This window comes from Dipodomys spectabilis, unplaced genomic scaffold, assembly GCF_019054845.1.
Source record: "Dipodomys spectabilis isolate Male_0828 unplaced genomic scaffold, ASM1905484v1 ptg000573l, whole genome shotgun sequence".
NCBI classification, from domain to species: Eukaryota; Metazoa; Chordata; class Mammalia; order Rodentia; family Heteromyidae; genus Dipodomys; species Dipodomys spectabilis.
The window spans coordinates 1,172,187-1,188,991 of NW_024871250.1; the positions used below are offsets into that span (position 1 = coordinate 1,172,187).

The window sequence follows — 16,805 nt, forward strand, 5'->3', positions numbered from 1 at the left end:
CTAGACACCTTCCTTAGGCATCTGGCCTTGCCCGATGCTCCCTGTTTGGGGAAGGTAACCGCCTAGTCCGTTCCCCGTGGTCTGACCACATGCCCTACATTGTTACGCCTAATAGGAATTAGTTCTCCTTGTCCTGGTTCTGATGAAGGCATCAGCCGGTCCCACATAAGGTGAAGGCTGTTTGCTGCCCTTTCTGGGTCACGCATTCTGCTCCCCCCAGAAAAGCAACACACACAGTCACTACAAACGTGGCTCTTAGTATTAGCATTTTAATGGCTTTTGTGAGTGGAAGCAGCTAGGGGAGGAGGGGAGGCCTGCCCCTCTCCCAGCAGCCCTAGCTGTCCCTTTTCCATTGCACTTGGGCCAGAAAGGTTCGGATCTCCATGGGCTGCAGGGTGACTGAGGCAGGGTCCAGGACGGGCGGAGTGGGGTGGGCGACGGGGCCTGTGATGAACAGGAGGGAAGGGATGAGTCTGGGATGCCCCATTAGGCACCCGCCTCTGGGCTGAACACCTCCACACCGTCCAAATATGTCCTCAGCCTCACCCCACCCCAAGGAACCCCTAGTCCCCCCTATTTTAAGCTCCTCCTCTTACAGCCTGACTGACCCCAGAGATGGCAGGCACCATCCCAGAACCACACTGGCAGACTCTTAAATCCTGGGTGCACTACTAGTCTACAAGGCCTATTAGAGGAGGGGGGGTAATCAATGCTTGAGCTCAGGGCCTAGGCACTGTCCCTCAGCATTTTACTCAAGACTAGCGTACTCTACTTGAGCCACCGCTCCACTTCTGGCTTTTTGCTGATAACTAGGAAAAAAAAAAAGTCTCCTGGACTTTGCTGCCCTGGCTGGCTTTGAACCTGGATCCTCAGATCTCAGCCTCCTGTGTGGCTAGGATTACAAGGCGTGAGCCACCAACCACCTGTGACCCTTAAACCCCCAGCCTGGATCTGCTGACCCCAGGAAGGAGCCCTGCTAGGTCCTACGTCCGCACCAGTATCTGGTGTCCACTTGAGCCTGGAAGCGCTGGCCCGGGGCTGGTTGGCCGCCAGCGTGGTTTCCTGCAGGCGGATGATGGTGAAGGCGGAGAACAGGTTCTGCGGGACGCAGATGGGCCGTTTTCATCTCTGGCCCTCTCTGGCCCCATTCCCATCTCTGCCGCACCTCCGCCCTCCTCACCTGCAAGTCCAAGGTCACAGGGGCGCTCAGGTTGCGGCAGGAGTCCTCTCCCTTGGCGAACTGGTGCTCCAAGCGCAGCAGCACCGTCTCTGGGCCCCAGCGGGCCAGTGTGAGCAGGTGCACCGAGGGTGGCAGCTCCCTGTGCAGCCCTGAGTACTGCAGGGGGCGGGGCTACGTCAGGGCGGGGCCTCAGCAGAGAGGCGGGGCTCAGGTGCCCTCAGAAGTGTGACTGACAGGGTTGGAAGGGTGTTGGGGGCGGGACTTGGTCAAAGGTGGGCGGGGCTTAGCCCAGGCAGGACCCAGACTCCACCAAAAGGTCCAGGCAGGTCTCTGAAGGGAGACACGCAGCCACACTTAGGAAAACGGGGTCCTAGCTTAGGCTAAGCCCCCGCCGTGCAGGTCAGAGTCAGGTGCAAGTCAGAGGAAGGGGCGGAAATGACCTGGAGGAGCCGGGGCTGGCCCAGGCCGCACAGCCTTGGGCAGGGGAGGGTAACAGGGGAGGCTACTGCGGTGTGGGCAGGGCTGGGTGGGAACCGGGTCTAGGTTGACAATGAGCTGACACAGGGTGAGGTCTGCGCAGTGCGCAGCTGAGACAAGGGGGCGGCTCTGGTCCAAGGGGCTGAGACAAGGGGGCGGGGCAGCCCGTGGTCTCCCCCGGGCTTGTTGGAAGTGCCAGATGGGGTCCCACTTCAGTCCAGCCCTCCACCGCCCTGCCTCCCCTCACCTGAGTCTGAGGGATGGCCTCAGGGTGGTAGGTGGTGCCATGACCGGAAGACAGCACTATTTGGGGGGCCAGGACCACCTCCTCAGCCAGAAGCCGGTGCCCAGCAGCTGCTCCGCCCACCCTGTCCAGAAGTACAAGGTGGCGTCCTCGAACCACCTGCCCGCTCCCCAGCTCCAGCAGCGGCTCCCCGACTCCCCGGGAATCATCCTCCAGCAGCCTTCGGTGCACCTGGGCGGAGAGTGGCCAGGACACGGTGAGCATCTCCAGGGTATCTCAGGGCCAGAAACTTAATAAAGGCTTGTGGAATTTTCAAGAGAAACAGTAGAGGAAAGGTGTGTGTAGTAGTACCTGCCTGTAATCCCAACACTCAGGAAGCTGAGGCAAGAGGATCTTGAGCTCTATCTAGATTAGCCTAGGCCAAGAATGAGACCTTGTCTCAAAGAAACAAAGAAGCAAATAAGAGGAAAATCCATGGTTTGAAGCAGTCTGCACATTAAAAACCAAAGAAATTCTCATCTCCAATTAGCAAAAAGCCAAAGCAGATGGATGATTCGGTAGTAGAGCACCAGCCTTGAGGGAAAGTGCCAAGCACAAACACAAGGCCCTGAGTTCAAGTCCTAGTACTGACATGAAAACAGAATACCCCAAGATCCAGCAGGAAGACAATGGGGACAGAAGCCTGTCTTGGATGCCACCAGCCACTCACCATGAGCTCCAGCGAGCCGTCCTGCAGGCTGCTGCCCCCCTGGGAGCGGTCAGTGAGCACCGTCAGCTGCGTGACCCCATCCTGGGGGCCAGGAGTGAAGGACAAGGGAGAATGAGGGGCTGTCCGTCTGCTCTAGTATTAGGGAGAGGCTGGGAATACAGGGAGACACACACACACACTGCAGGGCGACTACATGAGGAACCGGGTACCGTGATATAAATTCGGCTGTTGACAGGATAATAGTTTCCAGCCACTGGCTCTGTCTGGTTCAGTTTCCAAGTAGGTCGATAATCCCGCCTGGGTCGGGTGATTTGGTCAAATATGGTATCGGGCTCCTCCATTTCTCTCCTTCCCTCCCTCTTTCCTGTGATCAGCAAATCCCCACGCCTCCCTGGAGGCCCAACACTCCCCCCTCCCCCATCCCATGGGGTTCCCAGCCTCCCTACCTCCTCTCCAGGATCTCCCGGCCATTGCTGTCTGTGTAGAAGCGGCCCTTGGTGTTCAGCCGGGTGTCAAAGCGGCTGATGACCTCCTTCCCCCAGCCATCGCTGTGCCCAAAGGGATGGCAAGGTTAAGCCTGCCGGGGCCTTGTTCCCCCACCCCAGTCCCAGCCTGCGCCACTCACTCATGAGGGATGGGTCCCACCGTCCACTCCAACTCCAGGTGGCGCTGTCCTGGGTACAGACGAATCACCTGGGAACACCAGGCTGAAAAGTTCTGGTGTATTTCCTGCACTAAGGCCGTCTACAAAGACCGGGGAGAGAGCAAGTCAGCCTGCACTAGCTCAGGAGAGCCCTGCAAAGGCTCCCCACCCAGTTCTAAGAACCCCAGAGGCCTATGTCAGAGGTCATGCTACCAACCAGCCACCCCTCTCCCACCAGTCAATATTACTGTGTAGATTTTTTTTGGGGGGGGTAATATATTTAAAGTGGGGAATAGAACACACACAGGGCTTCACAAATGGCAGCCAAGTGTTGTGCCAGGAGTTGTGGGGATACAGCCCTAAGCCCAAGATGTCAACTCCTACCAACCCGGCAGGACTGTTGAAGCACTGCACTTGGGTCTCCCCACTCACCCAATTTCCACCATTACATCTAATCCTCACACCTGCAAATGTTGGGACAACTATTTCTTTGATTCCCCCCCCCCCCCCCCCCCCAGTACTAGGGCTTGAACTCCGCATAGGCACTGTCCCTGAGCTGCTTTTGCTCAAGGTCAGCACTCTATCACTTGAGCCACAGCACCACTTCTGGCTTTTTCTCTTCATGTGGTACTTGAACCCAGGGCTTCATGCATGCTAGGCGAGCACTCTACCACTAAGCCACATTCCCTTTTTCTTTGTCAATCATGGGTCTTGAACTCTGGGCCTGGGCACTAGTCCTGAGCTCTTCAATTCAAGGCAAGTGCTCTACCCTTGAGCCACAGAGCCACTTCCGGTTTTCTAGTGGTTCATTGGAGATGAGAGTTTCACGGAATTTCCTGCCCAGGCTGGCTTTGAACCGTGATCCTCGGATCTCAGCCTCTTGAGTAGCTAGGATGACAGGCATGAGCCACCGGCGCCCGGCTGATTTTTTAATTTATTATTGTGCCAGTCTTGGGGATTGAAACCAGGGCCTAGGTGCTCTCCCTGAGCTTTTTTTGATCAAGGCTAGTGCTCTACCACTTGAACCACAGCTCTACTTCTGGCTTTTTGCTGGTTAACTGGAAGTAGGAATCTCACAGACTTGCCTGCTATGGCTGACTGTGAACCGCAATCCTGAGATCCCAGCTTTATAGCACTTGGCTTTATCTATTTTTTTGAGCCAGTACTGGGGTTTGAACTCAGAGCCTTGCATTCTCATTTGGCTTTTTTGCTCAAGGCTGGTGCTTGGTTTACCACTGGAGCCACAGCTCCACTTCTGGCTCTTTGCTGATTCATTGGGAGTTCAAAATATTAGGGACTTTTCTGTCCAGACTAGATTCAATCTGCAGTCCTCAGACCTCAGGCTCCTGAGTGGCTAGGATGACAGGGGTGAGGTACCAGAGCTGGCCGGGTGGCCTCTTACACAAGCAGCTACGAACACTGGCCTTAGAGAAGACCCCTGGGTCTGACCCCATCTCTAAGGAAATGTAAACTCTCTGCATCTGCACCCTCCCTTTGCACATCACATTTCCGGGTACCACCACACCCACCCCCTCCCAACTCCAAATGTCCACTCATCAACCCTGTCTCCAGACCTTCACCACGCGCGTCCGGGCCCAGCGGCTCACGGGCATTGGTCTCTTTTGGCTGGGTCTGAAGATGTAGGCACCAGATGCCTGCCTGCTTTCCTTGTTACCTGTACTGGCGTTGTACCTGCAGCCAGAGCAGAGCAGAGCAGAGTCAAATAAAGGATCTCAGCTCTGCGTGAACCCTTCCACCACCCATGACCCCAGCCCGGTGGTCCTCCCTCACCAAAAGAATCCTTGGTCCACAGGAAGCACGAGTTTCTGGTCTATATTCTCAATCTTCATCAATAACCCTGTGTCAGGGTTGAAGGTAGCCCGGATGTACTGAGCAGGGAAGGGTGGACAATGGGAAATGTCCATCATGTGAGCCAATGGCAACTCCAACCTTCCTTCATCATGATCCTCAATCTAGTCATGGCTCTCCAGGATGAACTGGGGCCCTTGCAGGTCCCCACTTCTGTGTCCCCACACCTGGTTCCTCTTGCTGCAGCCATGTCACACCTGTGACATGCTGAGTCCAATCAAAGCCTTCATCTGCTCCAAGCCACGGCCAGCTTGAGCATTTCACACGGGAGCTGCCCATTAGGACCCTTGAGATTTTTAGGGGCCCATGGAAATATTTTTACTTCTTTTAGAATCCAAAGGAAGCAGGGATGGGATTATAGCTCAGTGGTAGAGTAATTGCCTAGCATGTGTGAGGCCTGGGGTTTGATCACTAGCAACACACACACACACACACACACACACACACACACACACACACACACACAAAACCTATAATCCTAGCAACTTATGAGGCTAAGAACAAGAGGATCGCAGTTCTAGGCCAGTCTGGGAAGAAACCTTTGAGAGATACCTTTTCAACCCAGAGCTAGACACAGGGAGCATCTGTCATCCTAAACTAGAGGGGATGCTGACACTGGAAGGATCGTGGTGCCAGACTAGCCTGGGAAGAAGAGTCCATGAGTCTCCATCACCATGGAAGGAGCTAGGCCTGGTGGTGCTCACCTGTCAAGCAAGTATGACAGGAAGCCTACAGTGGGCACCCAAGCCCAGGTGCAGGCCAGATGGGTTCCGGACCCTGTCTCAAAAATAACCAGTGAAGGGCTAGAGACAGCAGCTTAGCAAGCACAAAGCCCTGATTTTAAACTCCAGCAGACTGAGATCTGAGAATCTAGGTTCAAAGGCAGCCAGGGCAAGAAAGCCCTGTGAGACTCTTATTTCCAATTAATCACCAAAGAGCCAGAAGTAGAGCTGTGTTTCAGGTGATAAGAGCAGTAGCCTTGAGTGAAAAGGGGAAGGGACAGCACCCAGACCCTGAGTTCAAGCCCTAGAACCAACAACACACATACACACACATAAAAAAGAGATAAGAGAATCCAAAGAAAACCTGAATAGAAAATCAATGAACATACTACAAGATGACTATACTTGTCTTCCTAACACCATCATCACAAAATATCATGTTAGGTAATTTTTATGGAAGGTAAAAAGGTACACAGCTAAAAATGCTAAGGCTATGACAGTGTATTCTTGTTTTTGTTTTTGGGGTGCTGGGAATGGAATCCATGGCCTGCCTCACATATGCTAAGTGCTCTACTACTGAACCACACCCCCTACTTCTGAGCCACAACCCTAAGCCTCCACTGCCCCCTTTACCTACCCTACCACCTATTGCCCAGTCACACACCCCCAGCCCGAATCTCCTTCCTTAAAAGTCACTTTACCAGGAAGCTCTCCCCTGATCTCTCTGCCCTAAAATTACACCCCCCCCCCCCACAGTCTGACATCAGCTCTGCCACACGCGTCAAACATCACTGACAGCCACACCTGATCCTCACAACAGCCCCAGGAAACACACTAAGGTTCAGATGAAGCTCACTCAGCAAATCACTCAAGGACACACACAATCATGGAGAGAAAATGGGGTTCCAAAAGGCCCTCACCTCATTCTTGATGACCAAGACCTGGCCTTGGGATATCTGGGGTCTGACAGCCTTTGTGCGGGCCTTGGGGCTCCGGCTGGACACACGGGCTACTGAGTAGATGCTGAAGCCCAACGCAGGCACCCGGGCTGCAAACAGGAGCTCTGAGTGTTCCTCCTGATCATAGAAGCCGGGAAGGACCACCACCTTAAGTGAGAGAGGAGGGAACCAAGTCAAGCTGTGCCAACACCTGTGGAACTCTTAACAGGGGAAGGAGGGCAAGGAGTAGATGGGAAAAAGAAATCGAGGTGTCGTGATTGGCAGGGGAAGATTTCAAGAGAAGCAGGCTGGGGGTGTAGCTCAGTGGCACAGCACTTGCCTGGCATGCCAAGACCGTGGGTTCATCCCCAGCATGAAGCAGCAGATAGAAGGGAGGAAGAACAGGGAGGGAAGAAGGATAAAAGGCGGTAGAGGAGGAGGTGGTGGAAAAGGAGGATTCCCAAGGAGTGGGAGCCTACAGGGAGGGTACAGATGAGGACGTGGGGAGAAGTCATTGAGAAAGGAAAGACTTGAGATCGGGATTGAGCAGTCAGGGAGGAGACCTTCAGGAGTCAAAGGCAATTTCCTGGGAGGAAGAAGACATAGCTGGTCACACCTGTAATCCCCAGCATGTTGGAGACTAAAGGAGGAGGGTTAGAAGTTCTGGGCCAACCTTGGCTATATAAGAAGACAGGCCAGAAAAAGTAATTAAAAATGAAAGAGAGGAAAAAAAAAAGGAAGGGAGGGAGGGAGGAAGGAAGGAAGGAACTAGTAGCCCACATTGGCCTCTACCATACAATCCTTCTGCCTCAGCCTCCTAAGTGCTGTGATTACAGATAGGCACACAAATGTGTGTTAGGTGGGGGCGGGGGAGGGGGGGGTTTAAAAGATGGGTTACTCTTTGGAAGATGTTCCAAAGATGGAGGGGGTGATATTAAGGGACAACGGAGGAATACAGAGAGGGGGACAGATTCAAGGTAGAGGACTCCATAAGCACCAGGGGAGGAATGCCCAGGGAGAGGTCCAAAGTGGGCTTACTGCACTGGGCACAGTCTTGCCATCGGGATCGTTGACAGCAAAAGCGCCTTCACTGACGGGCAGCCGAACCATATGGTCCACCGTCCTCCCCAGGGGATTATATATGATGACCTGGAACTACAGGGGAAGTTGGGAGAGGGCCTGGGTCATATCACATCCTCTTCAAACCCTCCTAGAAGATGGCAAACAAACACACACACACACCCACACACGCCTGGGTGCCTGTAATCCCAGGCTACTCAATAGGCTGAGATCTAAGGATCAAGGTTCGAAGCCAACCCAGGCAGAAAAAGCCTCTGAGACTCATCTGCAATTCACCATCCAAAACAAAGCTGAAAGTGGAGCCGTGGCCCAAGTGGCAGAGAGCCAACCTTGAGCGTTAAAAGCCAAATGAGAGCGTGAGGCTCAGAGCTCAACACACAGCAAATAATACAATAATGCCACCGCCCCATCTTCTGCACCCCAGGCCCAGGCCTTCCTCTGCCTGCCCGGGGGGCCTCGGGCCTTGCTCCCGGGGTCCCACCCCTCCCGGACTCACGCGCGAGGCTGATTGGCTGGGGGGACACACGCTGACGTTGAGGCTCCGGCAGAAAGAGAAGACCTCCTTGAAGCCGCTCAGCCGCGACAGCGCGTTGCTCATGAGAACCTGGGAGAAGCCCAAGCCCCGCCCTCAGCTGAGTCTCCGCCCCCTCCTTGAAGCTCCGCCCCGCTGCCTGGGCTCCACGGGGTTCCCAGCCCCGCTCCACCCCTACAGCCCCTGTAAGCTCCGCTACCTTAGGCCACGCCCCCCGCCCTCTCCACTCATCTCCTCTGAGGCCCCGCCCTGTCCCCCCCCTCCCCCCCCCCCCCCCCCCCCGCTCCTCTCAAGGCCCAGCCCTATAAGCTCCTTTAGGCCCCATCCCATCGCAAACCACGCCCCATACCTTCTGCACCACTTACCCCGCAGGCCCTTCCCGAGGCCCCGCCCTGTGCTGTTCCTCTCAAAAGCCCCGCCCCACAAGCCCTCCCAGGCGCTAAACCACGCCCATACTGCCTCCACCACTTACACACGAGACCTGCTGAGGACCCGCCCCCACGGGCCTTCTAAGTCCCACCCACCGCCCCAAGGCACGCCCACTCATGCATTTGTGGGCTCCTCGGCCACGCCTCTTCCGGGCTCCGCCCCCGCACACCTCGCAGGGCCCCCAGCCGGCCGCCAGCTGCCGCGCGTAGTCGTCGGTCACGTGCTGCTTCGCGGTGCCGCTGACCGCGTCGTGGTGCTGGAGCACGGCCATGGCCTCCTCTGCCAGCACGAAGTCGGGCAGCGTGAGGGCCCGGCAGAACTCTCCGCCCGGACCCCGAGAGACGCGCGAGGGCCGGGGTGTGTTCCCAGGGGCTTCGGGAAGGGACCCCAGGGGCGGCCCGACACCTACGGAGCGGCGCGCTGCTTCCCGCGCCGTACGGTCCCGCGGCGGCCGCCGGGCCCGCCAGCGCCTCCAGCCGATTGCACACCTGGGAAAGGGGGGGCATGCTGGGCACCGCCCCGCCGGCCTCTCCCGGCCTCCCCCGCCCCGCCCCGCGCCCCGCCCCCTCTCCCCCCGCCTCCCCTCCCCCCGCCCCGCCGCCTCCCCCCCGCCCCCCTCCCCCCGCCTCCCACCCACCCCCCGCCTCCCACCCCCTCCCCCCGCCTCCCACCCCCTCCCCCCGCCTCCCACCCCCTCCCCCCCCCCGCCTCCCACCCCCTCCCCCGCCCCGCCGGCCTCCCGCGCCCCGCGCCCTCCCACCTGCAGGAAGTTGTAGCTGAGCCGCTCGTAGCGTTTGAGAGCCGGCCTGCTGGAAAAGTAGCCGGTCCAGAACATGTGGGGGCCATCGGCGTAGGGAAAGAAGTCGTCCTCCTTCACCGACCTGCACAGCCGGGGCTCTGAGGGCAGGAGCGCGGCCCGCCGGGCTGCCACACACCCCTGCTGTCCAGCCCCCACAGCCCACCCCACAGCACCCACAAATACCAGGTGAGATTGGCCTTGTTCAGCTCCCAGAGATAACAAGCAGGAGTGGAGTAGAGAACATGGACGCGGCTCCCGTTCACCTGCTGCTGGAGGGAGACAGATGTGAACCTCTGGCCTCGGGGTAGGGCCTGTGTTCAGCGCTGCTCCCAGGAGTGTGTTCGCTAAATACACGTGTTGGGTGCAAACTAGAGATCAGGTGTGAAAGTGAATCTACGCGTGGAACCAAACCTTACCATCTTTAAAGAATTCCAGAGACAATCCTGAAATTCAGGTGTGTATTTGTGTGTGCTCACACGTGAGCGTGGGCAGACATGCTAGTACTGGGGCTCTAAGCCTCCTGAGTCACTAGGATTACAGGTGTGAATTACCTATGCCTGGCTCAAATATAACTAGGTTGGGTTTTTGGGTTTTTTTCTGTTTGGGGGGGAGGCAGGGATGATCTGGGTCTAGAACCCAGGGCATTGAGCATGCTAAGCACTCATTCTATATCAGAATGGAGGCTTGTTTATTCATTTTTCTCTTTGGCAGTCCTGGGTTGCTTGCTCTATTACTTGAGCTACATTCCCAATCCTTTTTTGCTTTAGTTTATTTTTCAGATTGGGTCTTACTCTTTGTGCCTGGTAGGAACAACAACTTTACTAAAATCTTCCAACCTCTACTTTTCCCATAGCTGAGGTGACAGGTATGAACCACCATGCCCCGCTTGGGGTCTGTCTTTCAACTGCAGGAGAGGAAGAAGCAAGGTAACCTCCATGAGATAAAGGATATTTGCTCTGCTCATGTTGTACTCAAGTGTACACCACAGGTGCTCAGATATTTGTGTGAAGGAATTCCTTTAAGTGTAGACATACTTCCACACAAATACAAGCATACACATACACAGTTATCATTAGGCATTCTTTTTTGTGGGGGAGGGAGGGCAGTACCAAGGCTTGAACTCAAGCCAAGCAGGCATTTTACTACGTGAGCCACAGTCTCAGCCTTCCCACTCAGTACCCTTGTCTAGGACTTCTCCCCAGGTTACCAGAACTCTAAAATGTTCAAATTTCATGCCTAAAATCACTGCCCCTCAACTGGGTGCCAGTGGCTTATGCTTGTAGTTCTAGCTACTCAAGAAGATGAGATCTGAGGATCCCAGTTCATAGCCAGCCTGAGCAAGACAGTCCATGAAACTGAGTTCAAGCACCAGAACCAGCCCCTTCCTCCCCCCCCAAAAAAATGTGTCTGTCCCACCACTTCAAGAAGTGCTGGGACATCCCATCACACGCTGCACCTCCAGCTCTGTAAACCAAAGCCACCCTTTTCTCTAAACCTTAGACACTTACAAAGGTCCAGGGATAGCAAGGTGATTCTCACACATGCGCACACAGGGACCACAGGGCGGGCACACTGACCTCCGCGTTGACCAGACGGATGAGCTTGTCCAGGTTCTTGAACCACAAGTTGGCGTTCTCATATTGGAAGTCGGAGCCCATGGTCATCACCGTGTGCTTGGTGCGGTAGTACTGGCCCTGGAGGCCAGAAGGGAGTCCTCAAACCAGAGTCCTGGACCCCCTATGTCTAGTTGGTTCTCTACATGGCCAAGAATATACAGGGGAGTGGGGCTTGGTGATACATGCCTGTATTCCCAGCTACTTGGGAGCAGAGGTAGGAGGGTCATGGATTAAGGCAAAAGCATGAGACCCTATCAGGGGGATAGGGGAGGAACTAAGGGACTGAGAGCATAGCTCAAGTCGTACAGGGCTTACCCAAGGGCGAGTCCCTGAGTTCAATTCCCAGTACCACCAAAAGAAGTATGTGCATATATGGCACGTGGTCATAGGAATATATAAGTAAAAACAGCCAGAGGGCTGGGCACCGGTGGCTCACACCTGTAATCCTAGCTATTCAAGAGGCTGAGATCTGAGGATCTCAGTTCAAAGCCAGCCAGGTAGAAAAGTCCCCATGAGACTCTTATCTCCAATAAACCACTCAAAACAACAAAAGCGGAGCTGTGGCTCAAGTGGTAAGAGTGCTAGCCTTGAAAAGCAGGCAAGGACAGCTCCCAGGCTCTGAATTCAAGCCCCCCAACCAACTAATAATAATAACAATAACAACAACCACTACCAGTGGTATTTAAGTAGGTCTCGTGGACCCATAACACAGCTAAGGCCACTACATCACTGTGCTATGTTTTGGGGGTATTTCAGTATGTGTTTTGTGTGCCAGGACGGGGGCCTGAACTCAAGGCTGATGCTCTAGCACTTGAGCCACAGCTCCACTTCTGGCTCATGGTCTTTTCCTGCCTAGGCTGGCTTTGAACTGTGATCCTCATATCTCAGCCTCCTGAGTAGCTAAGGTTACGTATGAGCCGCCATCACCCAACTTTTTTAAATTTGTTGTTGTTATTTTAGCAGTACGAGGGACAGACTCAAGGCCTCATGCTTTCCTGGTCCACTCCCACTTGGACCACCACCCTTTTTTGCTTTTAGCTTGTTTTTTTAGATAGGGTCCCAGAATTTTGCCCTGGTCAGCCTTGAACCTTGATTCTCCCATCTCTGCTTCTGAAGTAGCTGGGATTCTAGGCATGCACCGCCATGTCCAGCTACCACGCTGTTTTACCCATGCTTCTACTGAAGGCGACGCGCCATGAGGGAGGTGGCGGTGGTGGTGGGATGGTAGCGTTTGGTCTCCCTCCTCCTACCCCTCGGGCTGCGGCAAGGCCTCGGTGCATGCTCTACAGCCTCCCCAAAGCCCTGGATGCAGGAGTCACCTGAGTCTTAGCCAATTTCAGGAAGTAATGGACCAGCTTGTCGGCGTTGTACTCTGGGCTTTGGGGGTCTTCCACCACAGGCGCGTCCGCACACAGTATATCCCAGCACAGATTGTCCGGTGGGTTGTAACCGTTGGGGAGCACACCTGTAAGCCACACTAGGTTCAGGGGAGGGAGATGCTCATGCCCCACGCCTGCCCTGGGCTCAAAGCCTGCCACGCCCACCCAGGATGGGCTGCACCGCCGGGAAGGCCCGCTGCAGAAGGAAAATGGAGGCTCGTGGGCACAAGTCATTTGAGATTTCTTGTTTCTTTTGATGACTGTGGGGATTGAACCCGCGGCCTCGCGCTGGCCAGCCAGCCGCTCCCGCCCTGAGCCACAGCTCTAGCCCCTTTTGCGTTGCCTCCTTTAGCCGTAGGATTTCAGTTCATCCCCTGGCTGGGCTGGGCCACCTCCCTCCTACTGGTGCCTCCCACGTCCCAAGTCCCTGGGGATGACAGGCCGTGTCAAGATGGAGACCAGTCTCCTATTGCAAACATCCCAATCTCCTCCAGGCCCCAGTACAAAGAGTTCTCAGGAGGCAGGATACCCGCTTAATGATTAATGGTCTTAGGACAGTATTCACAGATCAGTAAGTCAAGCCCAGGAGCCTCCCTTGCTTGGAGCCCTGTGATAGCCCTGCCCCCACACCGGCTCCTCACCCGTGAAGAGGTCAGCCATGGGTGGCTTCAGGCTGCTGCTGCCCCTCCACAACTGCTCCATCTCCAGCTTTCCCTTCCGCACCTGTTTGTCTTGATAATCAAGCCGCCCAAAGAAGAAGCCATCAAAGCCCATCTGGGAGTGGGGTGCGAGGGGACAGATGAGTCAATACACTCCCAGCCTCCAACCACCCAGTTCCCCTGGGGAAGGGTGGATGTGAGCACAGAAACTAAGTACTGAAACTTAGGAGGCTTCCAGTTTGGGAGTTTTGTTCTTTGTGAGGGTAGAGTTATTGGTTCTGCAGGATGGAGCTCTGAATTCAGGGCCTTGCACTGGCCAGGCAGACACTCTACCGCTTGAGCCATGCCACCAGGCCCTTTTGATGCTGCATTCTTTTTTTGGTAGAGTCCCCCTTCCCTTTTTGTCCCTGTCAGTTTCAAACTACCTTTGCCTCTCTCTTAGTTAAGATTACAGATGTGACACTATACCTAATTTATTCCTTGAGGTGGATTTCAGTAATGTTTGCCCTGGCAGGCTTACAACTGCAGGCCTTCCAAGTAACTAGAATTACAGGCATGAATAAAGCCCAGTTCTCATTTTGCTTTTTTGAGATTGGATCTGGCTATGCAGTCCAAGCTAGCCTCACATTAATGATCCTCCTCAGCCTCAAGAGTGCTGGGACTACAGGCATGCACCACATTATCTGGCAAGGTGCCTGAGCTTGGGAAGGACCAGAAGGTTCTGCCGGGCAGCTGAGAGGGAGTAGGCCAGACCCATCCCTGTCCTTCAGTTAAAGCTGAAAGGAGACCAGGCTCTGGTGGCTCACACCTGTAATCCTACCAACTCAAGAGGCTGAGATTAGAGGATCTGGTTTGAAGCCAGCCAGGGCAGGAAAGTCCCCAGGAGATTCTTATCTCCAATTAGCTCACAGTGGTAGAGTGCTAGCCTTGAGCAAAAGAGCTTAGAGACAGTGTCTAAGCCCTGAGTTCAAGCCCCATAACCACCAAAAAGAAAAAAAAAAAGGCTAAGAATGGTGGGTCAGGGGACAGGAATGGGAGCTGGTTTTAGGATCGGGCCGTTTGTTTTTTGAGGTACTGGAGTGTGAACTGCTTGAGCTGGATCTCCAGCTAAGCAGCCGGTCCACCGCTTCAGCCAAGACCCCAGCCCATTAAGGAGGCTGGGTCTGCGCGTGCCACGCGGCTTGGGTGCAACCACGGTCCTGGCGGGCGGAGGGTGACCAGACCCCTGGGCAGCCTGGTGAGGGCGAAGGGAACAACTGGACACTGGAGGACTGCATGGGGGGGGGGCTCAGCAGGCCAGGGTCTCCCTGCCGATGTGGCAGGGGAAGGGCGGGGCCTGACGGCCGGGGAGGAGCCAGTGCGGGCCAGAGGTGAGGCCCAGAGAGGTCAGGATTGCACCTGAGCGAACAGCGAGGCCTGTTCCCGAGAGTGGCCAAAGGGGTCGATGTGCCAGGCCACGCGGGGACGCCCGTCGCTGCCGAACGTGTCCTCCAGAAAGCGCAGCCCGAGGGTCATCTGGTCCACGATGGCGCCGTAGTGGGTGGCCGCCTCGTCGTTCATCACCCAGCCGCCGTTGGCGAACTCCAGGCGTCCTGAGCCAAGAGGCGCGAGTTGGAGCGCGGGTCCGCGGTCTGGGAAGGGGAGGGGGGCGCTCCCGCTGGGAGGGGGGCCTGGGACTGGACACGGCTGGGCACGGCTGCAAGACCTCGGAGGCGGCTGAGCCTCCTCTTCCGCTTCCTCTTTCGCTTCCTCGGGGCACTCACCCTGGCGCACCAGGTCCCGCACGGTCTCCTGCGTTGCGTTGGTCTGCTGGCGCCACCAGCGCGAGAAGAAGGCCATCTCCACGTAGACGAAGCGCCGGGAGGGCTCGGCCGCCAGGGCGGAGAGCACCGAGTCCAGGATGTACTGCACGCCCGCGTGCTGCACGTCGTTCCGGACTGTGGACACAGCACCGTGGGGAAGAGCCCGAGGCCGGGCCCAGGGGGGAGAGCCGCCCGCCCTACTCACTGCCGTAGAAGTACTGGTCCACGGTCTTGAGCCAGCCCACGTCATCGTGCGTGTGGGCCAGGAGGTGGACGTTCAGCATGTCCGGCTTCACCGGGGGACACGTCTGCGGGGGACCCCGAACACACACGGGCCGTCAGGGGCCCGCCAGCACTGAGCCAGGCGAGGCGACAGGCAAAGGCCCGAGCTCCAGCACGACGGGCTCGGAGCCGGCGAGGCCCCGAGAGGCGGCCGGCCCTCCCGGCGGCCCTCCCGGCGGCTCCCGTCCACGCCCGGGGCCACGGCCGCAGCCGGCCCTGCGCGAGGATGTAACGTGGGGTTCGATGTGTTCCATGCTGGTCCTAGGGCTTGAACCTGGGGCCTTGCGCGCTCGCTCGCCTTTTCTACTCAAGGCTGGTGCTCTGCCACTTGGGCCACGGCTCCACTTCCGGCTTTTTGCTGGTTCATGGAAACCAAGGACTTTCGGGTCTAGACTGGCTCAGAACCACAATCCTCAGACCTCGGCCTCCCAAGTAGCCGGGATTGCCGGCCAGAGCCGCGGCCTGCTGATTCCGTTTTCTCACTAACGACCCTAAGGCTGATTCTTGGCCGAGATGCAGCGGACAGCGGAGGGCGGCGCCGCGGCCGCAGCAGGTGCAGGCGGGCGGTGGGGCGCGGCGGCCGGGCGCCTCCAATCCGGCCGAAAGGCGGGTGCGCAACAGGCGCCCCGGAGCGGCCCCGGGGCTGGGGCCTGGCGGGACACCGCGTTCCCCGCAGAGACTCCCACGGAAGGACCCGCGCGCGCGCCGGGCCCGGGCGACGGGAGCCCGGAGCCCCCCGCCGCACCGCCCTCGGCCCCGCCGCCCGCCCGGCACCGCGGGCCGCCCGCCCCGCCCCGCGACCCCACTCGGGCTCCGTCCCGGTCCTCCACTCGCCTGGTAGCCCGCGGCCCGAGCGCCGGGCGCCGCCAGCAACAACACGAAGAGGAAGCAGAGCGCCGGGCGCCGGGCGCGGAAGTCCGGCCAAGGCCCCGCCGCGCTCCGGCAGCCGCCAGCGGCCATCCTGAAAGCCGGGCCTGCGAGCCCACCGTTCCGCCGCCTCCGCCTCCGAGGGGCTCCCGGGCCCGGGTAAATCCGGGGGAACGCTCCACCCCGAGCCCGGCTCTGCCAATCAGCGGCGGGGGCGGGGCCACGGGTGGGCGTGGCGCGGCCGTCGCCCTGGCTACCGCCCGCCCCCTTAGCCAGTAGTTGAGGACAGCGCGGCTGGGGCGGAGCCGCCTTTGGTGTCTCGCTGGACCTGGGGCTATGGAGGACCTTGGTCGTTCCTACCGAGCAGCACACGGAGACCCTGGGCGTCCCTCCCGGCCAGCGTCAGGGATGGGTCCTGGAGCCGCCCAGCGTGGCTAGAAGCCGGGGCTGAGAAGTGTCCTGTTCCGTCTCCTGGGGACTGGGACGTTGGGTAACGGTCGCCCGAGGCCAGAGCCCTTCCTTGTTAGGAAGCACACCAGGATCTTATAGACAGGTGGGGGCCGGACTAGCCAGGTAAG

At 57.4% G+C, this 16,805-nt stretch overlaps 1 protein-coding gene across 3 annotated transcripts; it reads right to left on the reverse strand.

The window, feature by feature from the left end:
• Positions 1–249: 249 nt before the first annotated feature.
• Positions 250–16,376, reverse strand: Man2b1 (mannosidase alpha class 2B member 1). 3 transcript variants are annotated; one of them, XM_042670561.1, is made up of 24 exons: positions 16,195–16,376; positions 15,284–15,386; positions 15,040–15,213; positions 14,675–14,868; positions 13,259–13,391; positions 12,558–12,703; positions 11,205–11,316; positions 9,806–9,893; positions 9,584–9,704; positions 9,233–9,311; positions 8,993–9,102; positions 8,359–8,466; positions 7,821–7,937; positions 6,765–6,950; positions 5,045–5,142; positions 4,828–4,945; positions 3,236–3,354; positions 3,057–3,158; positions 2,820–2,907; positions 2,611–2,691; positions 1,905–2,132; positions 1,181–1,336; positions 996–1,098; positions 250–444 (listed from the first exon to the last, which is right to left on the reverse strand). In XM_042670561.1, exons 1-24 carry the CDS (start codon positions 16,318–16,320, stop codon positions 335–337), a joined length of 3,000 nt encoding a protein of 999 aa, XP_042526495.1. In that variant the 5' UTR covers positions 16,321–16,376; the 3' UTR covers positions 250–334. The 3 variants fall into 3 exon arrangements, with proteins under 3 accessions (XP_042526495.1, XP_042526494.1, XP_042526493.1); XM_042670560.1 differs by having other exon boundaries at positions 9,806–9,888; positions 11,200–11,316; XM_042670559.1 differs by having other exon boundaries at positions 9,806–9,891; positions 11,200–11,316.
• Between the last annotated feature and the right edge of the window lie 429 nt (positions 16,377–16,805).

Excerpts from the sequence above, each read along its gene's own strand:
- Man2b1 (XM_042670559.1), bottom strand. The coding sequence starts at position 16,320 with ATGGCCGCTGGCGGCTGCCGGAGCGCGGCGGGGCCTTGGCCGGACTTC. Across the intron at positions 9,312-9,583 it reads TCAGCTACAACTTCCTGCAG|GTGTGCAATCGGCTGGAGGC; the intron begins GTGGGAGGGCGC and ends CCCCTTTCCCAG. Across the intron at positions 5,143-6,764 it reads TCTTGGTCATCAAGAATGAG|TACATCCGGGCTACCTTCAA; the intron begins GTGAGGGCCTTT and ends TTCCCTGCTCAG.